The sequence below is a fragment of the Amia ocellicauda genome, chromosome 1 (genome assembly GCF_036373705.1).
Source record: "Amia ocellicauda isolate fAmiCal2 chromosome 1, fAmiCal2.hap1, whole genome shotgun sequence".
NCBI classification, from domain to species: domain Eukaryota; kingdom Metazoa; phylum Chordata; class Actinopteri; order Amiiformes; family Amiidae; genus Amia; species Amia ocellicauda.
Genome location: NC_089850.1, coordinates 33,731,704 through 33,749,708, shown reverse-complemented (window position 1 = coordinate 33,749,708; position 18,005 = coordinate 33,731,704). Strand labels below are relative to the sequence as shown.

Genomic DNA, 18,005 nt, shown 5'->3' with positions numbered 1-18,005 from the left:
CTATATTACTGACTGTTTAAGGAGCTGAACCAAAGTGGTGTGTTTATATCTGAACAAAGGCTGCATTTTAGTCCTGCAGATTGAGTGTGCTTGTGTGCAAGTGTCTCTGTATTTGTGTGTGTGGCTGCATTTTATTTTGTCTGCCATTCTTGTATGCCTTTTATGAAGATGCAAACACATCAGTGAAAATGACTGTGCAAGTCACTTCAGAAATGTTTTTTTTTTTGTAATTCTTTTAAAAACAATCAAAAAAGAAAAAAGAAACACAACACTAACATTTAAGATGTGTGGGCTTAAAAATTGCTGCTTTGGTAAGGATTAAAAATAAGTCTTCCTCAAATATGTACGCAAAGTGTGATTTGCTTCTTCCCAGGCAGCTACGGAAAAAAAAAGGCAGGCAGGCAGGCAGGCAGCAGTGATAGCTGGGCTCACGTAGTGCTGCAGATCTGTGCTTTCACACAGAATTCACAGGAACGTGCTTGCTGAGGAGGAATTACAGCAGCTCAGAGTTAATGCAGCAAGTAAAACAGTTTGATTTCAGCCCTTTCATCTGCAAATTGTGAGCCTGTCTACTGTGGGAATGCCAAAAGCAACCATTGCATTCTGATTTATATTAGAAATACCTGACTACTATATCCTGCTCATCCATAATTTTACAAACAGCCTGTCTTCTGATAATAAAGACAAACACCTTTAATTTTATTTCCACAAAAGATTAATAATAATAATAATTATGTATATATATATATATATATATATATATATAATTTTTTTTTTTTTTCTATTCATTGCAGCAACTAATTTAGCCTTGGAGGCTTTGTTCCTTTAAATATGATAGATATTTAATATGATTTCTTATTTTTAGATGGTAGTTTTAATTAACTCCATCAGGCACACCTCTTATTCCTTTTTCACATATCACATTAAATTATGCATTTTAGAGATATATTTGTTTATGTAATAAAGATCAATTAATCAAGTGGTAATGATATTCTGCAATGTTATATACTGCCACCCTAGTAACTGACGCAAGGTAGCCTCTACAAGTCATGTGATATTATAACAGTTGCTGCCAAAATGCAGTGTTGACTCATGGCAAGGAACCATATGCAAAACAGATATGTAAAGCATGCAGAGACATTTCCCAATGAATAAAATCGCTTAATCACTGGCATTTCTGTTGTATATTACCGAACATATTTATAGTAGCTGCCTCGCACAATGTTTTGTGTTTTTAATTCTTCAGTAGAATTATTTTTACATCTCTCGGGTTCTCAGAGATATAAAGACCTAATCTAATTGAAAAATACAAAGCACCACTGGATCCCCTTCTGTGAAGTTTTTGTTCTGAAAGGCGTTTTTCACGTCTCATTTCTGTCAGACTCAGAAATGCTGTGGTGCTATCCAGAGTCAGTATGCCGTGTGTAATGTTTTCAAAAGGTCTCAGTACCACAACCAATTTCACACATAATACCATCATTTGCCAAATGTCTTCTTAGCTATATTATACTTTTTTTGGTTTGTTGTCTAAAATAAATGCATTGAAGTTAATAATCATGCACATTGAAATCAGGAAATGCACAATTAGCTCTCACCATCCATGCTGCGGTTGCCCAGGTATGAGTGAATCAGCTTATAGGATCATAAATAAAAACACAGGCAGCACACATTGCAGTTTTCAGGAAAATTACACAGGCAGATTGTTGATCAAAATAAAAGGCTGCTGTCTCATGAATGTAAAGAATATAAAATTAGCATTGCATTAACAAAGAGTCTGCAATGTGTGGTTGAGAACACTAAGGGGCAGATGTTCCAGATGTTCTTGGAAATGCAGAAATAATGCACTGAGCATTTTCACTGCAAACAGTACATACAGCATACATTTTGTTGTTGCTGCTTGTGTGTGTATTTGTCAATGCATGGCTGTGTATTTTTGTATTATACAGCAACTGATGGGACTTTATTATTACTATTATACTATAGTGATGTAGGTCTGATTTGTATGTAATTAGCAGCTATGTTTCTATCTGTGTGTTTGGAAGGGGTATTTCTCTACACAAAAAGGCATAATGAATTGTATAACGGATTACTCTGAAATTTCAGAGGTTAGATCAAAATTCTATGCAGAACCCAGATTATATCATACATTTCTTCATGTATGAAAATACTGCTGCTTTCACTCGGCTCATGCTCTGTTGGGCTGGTTCTAGTACTAGTGCATTTAAATATGTTTATACATATATTGAACATTTTAATATCGTATCATTAACCCCCAAACACACAAACACTAAGATTTGAAATAGTGTGCAGGTTGGAATCAAATAAAACTAACTTTATATATATTATTTTTCTGAATATCATGTTGATTTTAATAATTGTACTGCTTGTACCATAAGTTAACTTGGATAAAGACATCAGCCACATGTATGACATACATACATCATGGTTGAATGTAAATAGAAGTAATCATGGAAAGAAAAAAAGAAAAACATCTTATTGTAGATGACGTTTCCCTGTTACATCTCTGTTACAACTACTGCTTTTCAAGCTTTTTAAATGGTGACAGTTTACGTAATGCTACAAATGTTTTCATACAAATTATGTCATTCCTAATGTCACCGTTGCCTGCAGCTTTAGTACGTTTCATTTTAATTTTCAAAACCCTCATTTGCAATTCCCACCCTATTTTGGGGAGTTCATTGAACTCCAATAATTACATATAAAGCTGAACCACAAAAATAAAAACTTTTCACAAAGAATTTCCTGAAATCATTTGCAAATTCTGTGCAACGACTGCGACAGCCACAATACTTTTGTGCACCTGCCCCCGAGTTTAGATAGAGGAGAGCTGAATATGGATAAGTCAAAGCTATAAACAATGAAGACTGAGGAAATACAACAGCCAAACGGAAATTTACACAGAAATATGGAAAATAATTTTGACATAACTGTTTGTTTAGTTATTTGAAATGAAAATAACTGCCTTCAAAGATCAGCTGTGTAGTGTTATCCCGTGTGTATATGTTCCCTTTTATTTGAGTATTCAAACTGATTGAGGAAACCAAAACCTGAGAGCACAGTTTCTAATTGAGGTTTATATACAGAAACATAGCAACCTGCACACATGCCAAGAGGATAATAGGAAATGCATTTTGTTCTTTAACTTTTTAATGTATGTGTTAGGATATGTTATTGTTTCTAGTGGTTAGTAATTCATACATATTGTATGTAATCTTTTAAATAATTTGTTATATCATTCATCTGCAAGAATGATTTATATATGAATGTTATGTATTTATCAATGATAAAGGTTTAGCCCATATACAGCTTTTGTTTTAGCTGAAAGCACGGACAGTTTTGAGTGCTGTGAATTAGCTTAGTGGAGAGAAGACAATCTTCTTAATTTGCATATGCTGCCTACATATTTAAATTAGCCATGCTCTCTCTATTGATCCCAGTGCTGCACTTTCCTTTCTACTGCAGGAAAGTGTTTCTGTTCAAGTCAGACATAGACTCATGTGAGTGACAAAAGCTTGATACAGTGAGATGTTCATCTTGAAGTTAAACTGCAACTTATAGTTGGAGTCAATTCTTTAGCGTGTCTTAAAAAAATAAATGTCAACCAATCCTCCAAAAAGCAGCCAACCACAAAACAGAGGAGACAACTATAACAAGTGACTGGTCATGCAGTGCATTGTGGGAGACTGTATCTACCATACCATGATACCTGACCTGACTGGTCTGTACCTTGAATGATGGACACAAGACAGCTGTGGACACACTGTATGACCTCTGTAATTATTATTATTTTTTTTTTTTGTACAACATGAGGATGCCAGATGCATTTTTTTTCTACAAAACATTAACAATTAGTTAAAATATTATAGTTAGATATAGCTTACAGATCCATACAAAATTAAAGAATAAGCACTTTTGACCGAGATCACGAAAGTTATTTACAGATGTAAGTTAGTGGCAAAAGATTGCAATATTAAAATCAATCCCTTTAAAATAACTGGACAGCACGTCTTTATGGGAGAACATTAGAGACACAAAGGAGATTCAAAATTCAAAGCCTGTGATAGCATCATGTCAGCTGTGTAATAAATTGAATTCATCCAGGGCCTTAGATTCTTTTGGTTAACGCTACACACATACAACAAAAATAATTGACATGTTATGATGCTCTCACAAGAAGACAGAACAGACGCCAGTTAGGAAAAGCAGACAGTTCCAAAGAAAAAAAAAAAAACATTTTAAAGAAAATCAAAAAAATAAAAATAAAATTGCAAGGTATATTTTTAAACCCTCAAGTGATACTTGTCTTTTAATCCTATTTCCAGAGAGTCATGTCAGTTGCCACTATATACATAGCTGCCAGAGGCTAATAACAGTCTGAGTCACTACAAAGAAAGAACATAGTTTTTTTCACTTAACAGAAAAGGTCAGTTCTGGACATTGGCCTGCACTAGTACTGTTGAATAAAACTAAGAAACAGAGTACGTGATAGTACACTACGATGACTCATAAAAATACTTATTTTGAAATGTTGTAATTATTAAAATCTTCTTCATCCTCATTCAACCATATGCACTACTCATAAGCATCCACTTATATAAAGAGGAATACAAAATGAATGGTCCTTTAACTTGTTGTATTGATTCAATATTGCTTTTAGTATTTAATGTATCTGTGCAGGCTCTAAAAATAGACGGAATCAAGTTTAGGGCCGTGTTATATTAAATGAATCTTGACATATTTCACTGTTCTTTAACTGATTAAAGAATCTGTTAAAAACCCAGCCTTATTGATTTGCAAATTTGGTATAATTATTTTTACTAACTTTCCCTCCTAAATATTGTCTTCTTGGTGGTCAGAAACAACACTCTCCTAAGAAAAGACTGCACTATCCCACGCCAAACCTTCTCCCTATCTATCCCCCTGACCCATGCTAATTAAACCCTGTCGGACAAACTATTCACATCAGAATAATCAGACCCAAGTCGTCTGTTATGTCAATATACACATCTAGTCCATGCATTTGCCCTAAGGAGTCACTTTTCATTAAAGAATGGAAACTAAAGCGTAAATGACAATGACAAATTTCATAGACAAGCCTTGCTTACATACTGCGCTGCTGCCCTTTTCCAGTACTGTGTAAACAAATCAGTGGAGAACACAATTAATCCCCAAACTAAACCATTCATGGATAGTCAGTCCAGTTTATAGCACACACAAACATCAAGTAATCTAATGTAGTTTTGCCCATTTAAGGATAATGTTTCGTTGCACAGAATACCATATACAGTTAGGTCCATAAATATTTGGACAGTGACACAATTGTCATTATTTTTTTCTGTACGCCACCACAATGGATTTGAAAGGAAACAATCAAGATGTGCTTTAAGTATAAACTTTCATCCAGCATCTGGTGATGTCTAGGGTTTCCAGACTTCAGGCAGTCATTGACTGCAAAGGATATGCTACCAAGTATTGAAACTCATAATTTAATTCATGATTATGTTAGTTTGTACAAATACTTTTGAGCCCCTTAAAGTGGGGGTACCACATATACAAATGAGTGTAATTCCTACACCGTTCACCCAATTTGGATGTAACTACCCTCAAATTAAAGATGAAAGTCTACACTTAAAGTTCATATTGATTGTTTCCTTTCAAATCCATTGTGGTGGCGTACAGAGCCAAAATGATGACAATTATGTCACTGTCCAAATATTTATGGACCAAACTGTATATTTCACATTTTGAAGTGTCCCTCAAATCTCAAGAGAAACTTGGAGGCATATAGTAAACTGTAATTATAAGTAAGGGATTAATTACTGTGCCTCTCATTCTAGTTAAAGGAACCTCATAACACTGAAATGTATGTCTGTTATGTGTTGTTTTTTTGCAGCTTCTGTCAGTATTTGTCATGTACTCTGTGTTCAATGAAACTGACATTTATGTGAAAATAGTTCTTAATTATTTAAAATATACTTGACTCAGTCTTGTAAAACAGTAAATGAAAGTATTAGCACATTTCATTTGATGTTTCTTTGGTGTTTTCTCTGGATGCTGGACTGCTGTGCATTTATTTCATTTATTTATTTTTCTAAGTTTTTTGTGATTGAAACAAGGTTGTTTAACCATTATGATTATATATTTGGCGAGTAGAGTAATAAAGATGAAGGTCCCTGATGAAGTTTTTCTAGCTCATTTGCCTTCTTTGCCCTGCAGAGTTGGGAAAGAGGCAACGCGAGATACCCAGTGAGATCTACAATGTCATTAACTCTGAAGAAGGACTCAAGGACCCATTGGTGTTTAATGACCCGTACTGGCCAATGCAGTGGGAGCTGGTAGGTTTGTCACAGTAGAGTGCTGGCTCTTTAAAGTTACCACTGTAGTGTTTAGACTGTATCACACACTAAAACAGACTTATTTGAACCATTTAATCACTACATATGTTATGTTTTATGTTCACTTTTATAAAAACTGAATCACACTTAGTCCTGTCCTATAAAAAAATTTTTATGTCTGTTTTTAAACTCAAAGGACATCAGAGTCTTAACAAAAATATTTTAAAAAGTACATTGTATTTCTTCTTTTTCATAAGAATCGAATCTCTTGAACTGGCCTGCATATACAGCAAATTGGCATTTTAAAACTGGAAAACATTAAGCTTTTAGAATTCATAACTGTATGTCTTTGTGTCAAGACTTAGGGTGTAATTGAGGATAGAGCAGAAACTGAAACAATCTAATTATATGTACATATTTCAAATATTATTTTTAAGAAGGGTCAGATGCTGCATTTGTATTCTAAGAATGGCCCTATAGATATACCTGTTTAATTATCCAGTGCAGACATGATTATGCACAGTTACATTTCTATGGATAATTCTGCACACTAAGGCTTAGTGGTGTCTTTAGTCTGAATTACTGTAGTGAAGGGAGAGGATGCAGAAATAGCTTGGTATTCCCCTGATGAGATTTTAGGATCTATAGGGGGCAATGCAACCTCATTAGTGGAAATGCATGTTGTGTGTTTTGCAATATGCCTGTAATAAAATTTAGGGTAAAAGGAGACCAATACAAAATTGAAATAGATTGTTAATTTAGAATGTGTAGGCAACAGAATTGTATATTACAAATTCGCAGGTGGGAAAATGTTTAAGATAAGTGAAGCTGTAAATGACCTGATTATAAGGACTATGGTAGGTCTGGATAGGAGTATAGTAATTGATTGTATACTAACACACACACAATCCTTGAATTTGCATGCTAAGGTAATAATATTATCCACATTTCATGGTGGACTTCAACCAATACATTGCAGGGACTTAAATAATCGAGCTCTGTGGATACGAAATGAGAGCAGGGGTAAATAAAGTAGGTGATAGGATTCGTGTCTGATGCAAATGTTCCACATATATATGTTTGCAATGGGCAGTATTTGCAACCATAATACAAAAAATATGATATATATAAGTGTGTGTGTGTGTGTGTGTGTATGTGCATAGTTTGAGAAAGATGTTTCAGTTAGGGTACAATTTCCACATTGAGCTATTACTATCTTGACTTAATACATGACTGTCAGCACCTCGTTGGAAAAGATTCTGGCTTTGGTTTATAATCTCTATGTCTATGCTTTTAGCACTTCTCTACTCTTCAGTTTGACAAATGTAACTCTTTTATATTGTGTGGGATGCAACCTTTTAGATAGCAGAAACACATTTTATTACTTAATGTTATTCATAGACATGGTCACTGCCAAAGTGGTAGAGTGTGTGTCTGTGTGTGTGTACGTGCGTCTGTGGGTTGGAGGTGTGTGTTAGCAGTGATCCTGCGTTTTCTGAGTGAATCTTAAATTCATCAGCGCTGTTCTGTAGATTTCAAGAACGAAACCTAACAATATCAAGGAGTCTACCTTTTGTCCTTGAATTAGGACTTTTCAATCCTGCTTCAGTCTTGAAAAGACTTGAGACGTGCATAGACATTATTCTTCAACATATCAATGCTCTAAGCTATTGAGTTGTGTTGTGTTGTATTAGCACCGAATTTGGAATAGTTTTATAATGCATTACATTATAAAAAAAAATGTTTTTCTTGCCATCATCACAAAAGGCCTTATGAAGGTAAAACATGTGTACAGAACACTCCGAATTGGATTTTTTGTATCAAGCATTGCTCTCTGTTTGAGTTTGACTGGAGAGATTAGGTAGTGTCCGTGCAAGGTGCTTCACAAGTGAAAAGCTTTCATTTTACAATAGTTTACATTTGAGGGTTTGTGTTTCATGAAATGTGATTGCTGGTTTGGGTTTGAAGTATGTCAGTGATCCTTAGAAAAGGGCCCTGCAGTTTTCCTAGTGAGTGAAAATATGATGGGGCTTACTCATATTTCCATACAGATATATGGAGGAGCTGCTTTAAAATGTCAAATGCAGGTCATGCTACTTGTCTGCTACTAGGTTCCTCAGGTGGAAAGAAGCTAACATCTACCCTTGAACACATGCACTAGTCCTCGGTGACACTTGGTTGCATGCAGATGACAAAAGTTGGTTGATTGAGTCATTTCAAAATGGTGTGAAAACGAGAGAGACAAAGTCAATTGTAAACGGACTATTGCCAGTTCTGCTGATTCAAACAACATACAATGTCCCAAAGAAAGCCTCCCTTCCACCACAAAAGTTACATTAATTTCCATTCTAATGAACGCAAATCAGACACAAAAGGGGGCAGGAGGTGTTAATTGAATTGGAGCCTTTCTGTTCACCCTTTTCTCTGGGAAATATCTTAGGAGTGCCCCTTCCTCTGCTGTTTAAATTGATTGCGATTTAAGTCAAAACAAAGTTCAGGTAACCTTGGCCAATGACACCAGAGCAGTGCATGGAAAATACATTTTATTTCACACCTTTAGAATCACCCACTGTTCCATACTGCGGTTCCATAAAAGGTGCTGCTGCTGAATTTTCTGCAGATCTTAGCTGGGAACATGTGTCAGATCAAAAGACTGCCCTGGATTTACAGAGCTGTCTTCTTAACAAGCAGATGAAAGGGCAGATCAGAGAGAATATAAGATTTTAGGCAGCTCCTCAACACATAGCAAATACACTCAGGCAATTCTATTTTGTGTATAGGTTTTGTTCAAGTACCATAGTTAGAAACAGTTCACTTTACTCATGATGTGGATTCTTCTGTACTTCTTTACATCTTGAAGCTGTGTATGTGGCGTTTTGTGATTGGGATTTTTTCATTGTTGATCATGCATCTTCTTTTGTTTTAGGTTTTATTTGTTTGGGGGTGTGTGTGGTGTTATTACTGTTAGTTACAAAGCCACTTGTCATGCTATCTTGTTTCAGCATGCCTAATGGTAAACGCACTGAAAACATGTTAAAATCTTACCATACTCATTTTTGTGTAAAATAAAATTCTATAGTAGCTCCTAGCAATTCACAATCCCCCCCACCCCACAAAAACAGTCTTGTTGAGTGCTGAGTAGGCTTACCTCATTTCCTGCTGGCACTTCAAAGACAGTGTTTGCAGTTGAGCCCTAGAGACCTGGATATTACACTTAACTTGGGGGGCCGTGATGAAACTCAACAATTAGCTAAAAATTAGGACAGAGACTTAATCTGAGAGTGTTACTGAAGATAACTTAATGTAAGAACTTCGAAGATGGAAGGCGTAGGATGTGTCCATTTCTGAACATCAGTTTAACCTCCAGAATCTGCACAGCCTGAGGTGGGATGGAAAGGAAACGTAACCATCGCTACTGTTAATTATTCTGTGTGATAATCAGTGAATAACACAGTATATACATGCTACAAATGTGGGGGCCTTACACACATGTTGTGGGCTGCAATTAAAGCAATTGAGCAAATCAGTAACCTAATGTCAGTTACCCCTATTGTGGGTCTCTCTCCCAATGTCCCCATAGTTTCTCAGTTCCTTTTTGCTTGGGTAATAAATAATTATTTACTGAGAATAATTACACAATTCAAAGCTGCCTTAATGCATGTTTGCCCTGGTAAATGTACCTCAGGAATTGTTTAATGTTTAATATGTATAATAGTGGTCTCCTATGGTTTTACTATGCCTTGACCGTGCTTTGCTACACACTACCATTAATAAACATGAGAGAGTAATATGTAATATGAGTAATATGCAGTGCATCATCTACCACCTCATGGAGATTTTTTCTCATGGCACACCTACATGCCTTAGAAATATTAATCATTGTATATCACCGACTCTTTGTTGGTGATGCCTCAATGCTAAATATGTAAATGTTGTTCATGTTTGATTAGGGAGTGGAAAGTTGATCCGAAGTGACATAAATATATATTTATTGTGTACAGTGATACACCCTCGCCTGCGTCAGTGTTCAGTTTACATTTCACGGAGAGTTCTCATTAACACTTTCTCTTGAGCGGTTTTAATTACAATGCACAGATGCCTATGTCTCTATCAAAAGAAACCCATCTAGACCAGCTAATATCATAGAGTTATCCTGGGCAAAGAAAGAGCACGCGCACAAAAAATCTACGAGAGAGAGAGAGAGAGAGAGATAAAGAAAAGAGACAGAAAGAAAGATGTATAGAAGAAAAGAGATTAATTGAGACTTTAAGCATGTGTTCAGCACTTACATCAAGAGATAGAAGTACTCAGGTCTTCAGACGCCTTCCAGTTTTTTAGACCCATCTGACATAGAATATATGCAGCATATTTGTTTATATTGCAGTGTATACTAGTATGGGATGAATGCTAAACAGGGCAGTAAAAGATATTGAGGATGCCAGCAGCATTTACAGTCTATGTCACTGGATTTTCTCAGGAAACTTTGGCGACTACCACATGTATGATCCAGGGCAATGTGTGTGCTGCAATACAGGATGTGAAAAGAGGAATAGTCGAACACAATGTAGGATTTATCGCTTAACACTCTTGAAATTCAGCAGAATGAGAGACAGGTGCTTTACCTGGTCCTTGGGGTAACACTGCAACAGCCCTTCCCCCAAAATTTAGACATTTGTTATTTAATTTTCCGTAGGGCTAGTTCAATGTGTTTTCCAACCAGTGTGTCCTGGCATATTGTATTACTTTCAGTAGATAAACAAATAAAATAACACATTTCTGCCTTATTGTATTACTTCAATATGTTACCTGCCTAATTTAAACATAGAAATCTTCACTTCAAACAGGGAAATAAATTAATTAGCCTAAGTCCTTAATAACATGTAGAGTCTTTATTATGAACTTTGCTTCTGAATTGCAGTGGGGAATGGAGTTATTTGATGCAATACCCAACTGTATCAGCAACTATTCAATTTTAGGCTATAGCAACAGCCTGAACCCCAGCCCTAGATGACATCAACATTTAAACCAGGTCTATATATATCTGAACTCATTCTTTATACTTCATGCAGAATATATCTGAAATGTACACAAGTTATATGCTTTTAAAGGTGTTGTACAACTGAGCTTTACTCTATTTGATATTGAGAAAAACATTTATATTATTTTTAAAGATTAAGCTGATTGTTAACACTTTTTTGGTTTACCCCCAACAGATTATATATATATATATATATATATATATATATATATATATATATATATAATCATTATTCATGCTCTTTTTAAAACTCTTCTAGTTGTATTATTATTAGTTGTAGTAGTAATATAAATGTATGTCACAAGATGCTTTTCTATATTTGTATGCATCTGAAGTAAGGAACTACTGAGATATTTAATCAGTGAATTTCCTTTTATATCGTAGGTAGTGAGGCAGAGTTGAGCCTGGATTCTCTCTTACAAAGGCTGACATATTTCCTGAGTAGCTAAAAGAGAGCCAGCTCTGCCACCCAAGCGACAGTCATGCCGATATATCGCTCAGCTGCTGGGGAGTTCATTACAGTCAGTCTTCAGATATTATTTATTAGATATTGAATATCTATTAACCGTTTATGTACATGATGTAGAAAGTCAATTTATGACTTAAATGTTATTATTGTTCTATATCTATTATATCATTAACTCTGACACACAAGGTAAGGTGTTACCAAAGAACAATGTGTTCCGTAAATCATGGATGTGTTTACATATGATGGTGTGTATTTTAACATGAGCTACAGTCAACCATGAATGAATTAGGGAGATTTTCAAGTGTTTAACAAATTGCTCCGTAGAAATCGATAGAGTTGTTGTCCTAAGTTTACTCACCCCTTGCCGTAACTCAGTTTAATACATTGAAAGCTTTACAATTTTCCCTTGACTGACAAGTAAATATAGTTTAATGAATAACAGGTATCAGATCACTCCATAACATTGATTCAGAATAAGGCTGTGAATACCAGACCACCGTTGTATATGAAAGTAAGACCAATGTAAGTCACAGCAGTGTTATAAGTGACATTATGGGGTAGAGCGCTCATAGAGAAGGTTTGTGCAGCAGGGTTGATCCAGGCCTCCTTGAAGTCATAGGAGAAATAGGCCGAGAGCAAAGAGGTGTTGAACTGAGAGGCAATCAAAGGCTGCAGTGCAGAGGCAGTAGCCTGGAAGAGATGAGAGAAGTTGGGATTTCAAAGCACAGTGGCTCGGCTTGTGATCCAGGAGTGCAGAGCAGAGGTCAGAGTCAGACACGGGGGTTAAGTTTAGAGAAGGAAGGGGAGGAAGGGTATCAGAGTGCCAGAGTAGATGGGAGGAAGGAGAGTGGGGGTGGAGGAGAGAGAAAGAGAAGAGAGAGAGAAGAGAGAGAGAGAGAGAGAGAGAGAGAGAGAGAGAGAGGAGATGACATGGGTTCTTGGCAATCGACTAGATGATAGAGTGGAAGTAAGAAGGCTTGGCAGAAGTGAGGTGCAACAAGAAGGAGGAGATTAGAGATCAGTAGAGGTGTGGATCAGAAGGCAGTTTGAACATTTTCCACTTCCTCGCAATGGGGCACAGCTCAATACTGACTTGGCAGAGTATGGAGGAGATCCAGGGCTGAGAAAGAATAGCCTAATGAATGAGCTGAACAGATTAAGAAGCCCAATTTGTGGCAAGGGAAGCGGTGTGAGTGGAAGAGGCCAAGTCTGCTGACAGCTGAGGGGATGGGGAGGTAGGGTGGAGGTAGGGGTAAGGTGATTGGAGCGCCAGACTAGAGGTTAGTGTGGGAAGTGACAGAGGAGTTTGGTGGGGGAGAATTATCAGAGAAGGTGAGGTGACTGATCGACTATGTGTGTGTGTGTGTGTGTGTGTGTGCGTGTGTGTATGTGCGTGTGTGTGTGTGTGTGTTTGAGTAATAGGGATAGAGAAAGAGCTGAAAGGAAGTCAGACTCCAGAAGGAAATGAACCGGGTGGTGATGAGGAACAGTGAGGAGGTGGTAGGGTGACAACAGCAGCTCCAATGGTGCTGATAGAAAGGAGGACAGAGCATAAGCCACAGCGCAAAGAGAAGAAATCCTATTTTCTGAGCCTTGTTCTGCTGGGCAAATGGAGTAAGATAGGATATAAAAGACTAGACGGCTGGTGTAGATTCTGTGACATCATAAACTACAAGAGCAGGATGTGACAGAATCCTGAAAGGTATTGTCTTTTTGTAACTCACTGAAGCCTGTTTTATTATTTTTATATGACATGGATATTACTAGCACTGCTTAAAATACCATTATGTTTTGCAAGGTTTGGCCATACTGCCATCCTGTATTTATACATCTGAAGTGGATAATAAACACAATTCAACCAAGACCTGGGTTTAACTGAGCAGAATAGAAGCTGATCGGACTGTTAGCTTCAGCAACACAAACAAAGTTATTATTCTGGACAGACCCTAGTGCTAACCTGCTAACAGGATAACTGTGCCCTACATAGGAGTACTTGCCCCTAGGAAACAAGAAAGATAATCTGATTTAATTCATATTATAGATGTTTTTGCAATGGGACTCATAGTTCTGTAGCTGTTTTGCCAAAGTGTACTAGTGTATGTGTACACTATGACACAAAGTAACCCCTTCAGGAATACATTTGGTATTTATATATATTTTCCTGGCAATTTGTAAATGGCGATATATTAATAATAATACTTTCAGGATATGATTCCTTATATTTATTTTGCTTAAGGGAATCCGTGGTCCACATTACTCACAGGCTTTACAATATATAACAATGCATGCTTTTTGTGTTGTCTGGTGGTTGGGCATGATAGAGTTTCATTTTATTGGAATAGTGCAGGTACTACATGCTACATGCTACTACATGCTTACAAAGGTCAAAGGTTGAGTAAGAATGTATAAATGATTGGGACATTTTGACATCTGAACTATGATGTTATGATTGTTTTTTTTTTACTATGTCTTAGGATGCAGTTCTACCCTTCATCATTACATTGCAGTGCATCATCTACCACCTCATGGTGATTTCTTCTTAGTGGGACTGTTTTTCAGCATGCCTTGCTTTATATTTACAGTAAAGAAGTTTATCTTTTCTGCAAACTACTGATTGCAAGAGAAATGCAGACTAAAAGGGTTGGGGGCCTGTTATCCCCAATCTTTTGTGTTTCACTTCAGTCACTTATTGCCCATTAAAGAAGAAATGCTATGTTAATGCAAAGGGAGAAAAAAATCAATGCTACTCAGATCAGTAGCTGTGGGGAAACAGTGCAGCAGCTGGTCTGCAAACAGCAAGCCCACACAGATCAATGAAATTACAAGCTAAATCTGCTGATGCTCACAAACTGCTCATGCCTCTGTGATGTCTAACCTTTCTCAAGTTCAAGATCTCTGGAAAGCCAACAATGGAGCACAGAAAAGACTTGTGCCATGGGCACATATTTGTTTGCTGGTAATCTGTTTATGTTGTGTTCTACATGTATGATGGGCAATTGAAATAGACTGTTACATGATCCTGTATTGTATATACATCTCACCCTTTTTTTACATTATCACTGTATTGATACATATACATATTATTATTATTATTATTATTATTATTATTATATTTCTATTGATTAAACACATTAGACATCTCTATTATTTATTTTAGATTCTGACCACGTGTAGGAAATATGTCTGCTTCTGCCATTACATCTTACTAGCTTATTTATTTATTGTAATATATATTATATGTATTCCTACAAAATATAATCATTTATAAACTGCAAGATAAATTATTATTGTATTAGTAAGATTAGTTATTTTAGTAATTGCTTTAAACACACTTACATAAGATGTTGCCACTATGTGCTGTTTTCATTACCCATTAATTGTTACATACTTAAATACACAAAGCAAAAATGTACATTAAACACAGAAGTATATTAAGTAATGATGAGAATAATCAGGTAACTTACCAGATTCATTCTACTGATTTCTTGATGTATTTGTAAGAATACTGTAACCCCCTCTTAGCAAGCTGGGTACTATAGTTAAAAACTGAATGTTTTGTAGTACTTTTGGCATTCACACTTTTCTCCTACTTTAACTCACATCTGGGCTTGTTCAGTGGTGTAGTCTAGAACATACACAGGCATGCATCGTATGCCCACTTTGCGTATACCCTCCTATAATTCCTATAACGAATTCTGTTGTTCGAAACTAATCACCAGCACCCCTACCCTGCCGATGAATCACCAGCCAGGTATTAGAGTACACCTACTATTTCAGATACCACTACAGCACGGGGCTTATTGATTTTAAGATCAAATCACTTTCCTACCTGAAATACCTGTAAATATTTCCCTGCTGCTTTATAATATGGCCTTGCAGAAGTACAAGCAGTACTCGTTTCTTGTGGACAAGAATTAATTAAACTGAAATCACTGAAGAATGCAAAGGTCGACGTGTTAATATATATAACTTAAAGAGATGCAAAAGAAAAGCCTTAGATAATAATACAAATGTACATGAATAAAACTATGTATAGTTTGTAGAAGTGCTGTTCTGGTCTTTAGCAGCCATGATCCAGGAGGTTTATAAAGTCTCCTTAAAGGTAAAGTGAACAGTATGTCTTGAAACTGTGTTCCTTACCAGTAAATATATTCCCCAAGTCACTATATTGCATCCTTTAGTTTATTGTGTCCCTTAGCTCTACTTTGAATGATTATTAAATAAACACATCTCAATTGATTCTAATCAGTTGAAGCTGAACTATACAGTGTCACATCAAATTGAGGCAGCAACTCTGCTTTCTCAACCCCCCTCCATATGTACAGTATAGGAGTGTGTGATCTACCTCTAGTAAAAAATATATAAAAAGAATAGAGATTCTTCCCTATGTTTGATGTAACATGACAAAGTTCATGCAGTGAGAGAGCCCAGTCTTCAGTGGTGCTTCAACAAAGTCAGCAGAGATTTATTTATTGATCATTAAAAGTAGAGCTCCAGAACGCACTCCAGCAAGCAACTACAAGACTCTTCAAACCAGTAAGGAGTGTTTTCTGTTCTTAATTATAAAAAAATGGACCTTTAAATCTGCATTTATTTTATACCTGGACATTTTTTGTAATTGATTAATTGATTAACAGCTTTCATAATACAGGGGGAGAATTATAACATACCCGAAACAGCACAGAAAGTACCTTCAGTGAAGGTGTGACTTACCTTTCATTTCATTTTGAGGTCCATGATGCTAACAGTAGAGATGCAGGTGCCCAGGTAGGAAAGAAGGCACAATTCAGTTTAAATGCATAAGAAAAGGAAGATCATAACATCTAATAACTGTCTTTCAATCATCGAACTTGATCTTAAATATATGTATTCGTCCTTAAGATTAATTTTCCTTTTGAATAATAACTTCAATGACAAATTAAGCAGGTATATGGAAAATGTTAAAACACCTATTCTCAACATATGTATGCCCATTATCATTATGAATACTTACTGCAAATGCTCAGTTTCCTTGGTCCAAACTAGGGAATCTTTGCAGCTTGTCTAACTTCTTAGTTTTAATGTGAGACTCTAACTCTTTTTTCCCTTTGAAAGTCAGCCTTTAGGGATAATAACCTGTGGAGCAACAGAGCTTTCCATTCTAATGTAATTATAAAGAGATTTTCAAGGCTTGTGTGCCAATCTTCTAGTGGCTTACCAGTGACATAGTGTTTAACCTCTTAAAGATCCCCTGAGAGGTGCACAGAGATACAAGGATAAAGACTGGCATGCTGTATGTATTTTATCTTTGAAAGCATCAATGCATTGAAAGCCCTTGTTCTTAATCTTTGCTTCTGTCTCATCTATCCATGTTAGTTTTAATTGTAAGTGCATAAAGAAAAGAGGAATATAAGATTTTATACATAAGTAATATCTATGTCCAGTGCAAAGGCAGCCACCTTTTATTAGTCACTAAATCAAAGAATAAACAATGTACATTTAAGTCAAAGAAGCTTTTATAAGTGCTTACAACAGCCTTGGCCTAGGTTTATCTTACCGGTGACAGGAAATTGTAAAAGGCTTTTCCTTGATCAAAAATTTCATATAAAGGTCACTGGCAAAGCCTAGCAAAAATAATTAAGAAGTAGAAGAAAACACATGCATTGACACTGATACTTTTTTTTCCTTCTCTCTCACAGACAGACTACATTTAGGTTTTCAGCTACTGTAGCATAAATGTGCCACATACCAGATTCATGACAAAGTTGTCAGAGCAAATTATTATTTTCCAGATTTATGAAGGCCTTTAAATCAAGGTTCAGTTTTCCCTGGGCATTGTGAAAAGAAGTGCAAAATGCTCATTGTACAAACCTATTAACAGGCAATGAAGGTAGTTAATATAAGCACTTAAAAGGGTACAGAAGATTGTACTGTATAGTTTGAAGTGGCTGTTTTGATATTGCTTATACAAAAGAAGAAGGAATTGCTGTTTATTAACCCTTCATATTTTGTGTCTTACTTGGCAGCTCAATATATTTCAATTACATTCTTTACACTCACTGTACATTTTATAGTAAATTGGTACTTGGATGTTCATTGTATTTTTAATGGGTGTTTCTTGGGTTCTGTAACCAATTGTAGATAAAGAGAGAACTAATTTGGC

At 36.0% G+C, this 18,005-nt stretch overlaps 1 protein-coding gene across 1 annotated transcript in view; it reads left to right on the top strand.

Annotated features, from left to right (window-relative positions):
• LOC136748666 (PC3-like endoprotease variant B) overlaps window positions 1-18,005 on the top strand; it is a 272,976-nt gene that overhangs the window by 69,567 nt on the left and 185,404 nt on the right. Inside the window, exon 5 of the mRNA XM_066702614.1 lies at window positions 6,238-6,356. Coding sequence (XP_066558711.1) covers window positions 6,238-6,356 — 119 coding nt within the window. The remainder of the gene's footprint in view (window positions 1-6,237; window positions 6,357-18,005) is intronic.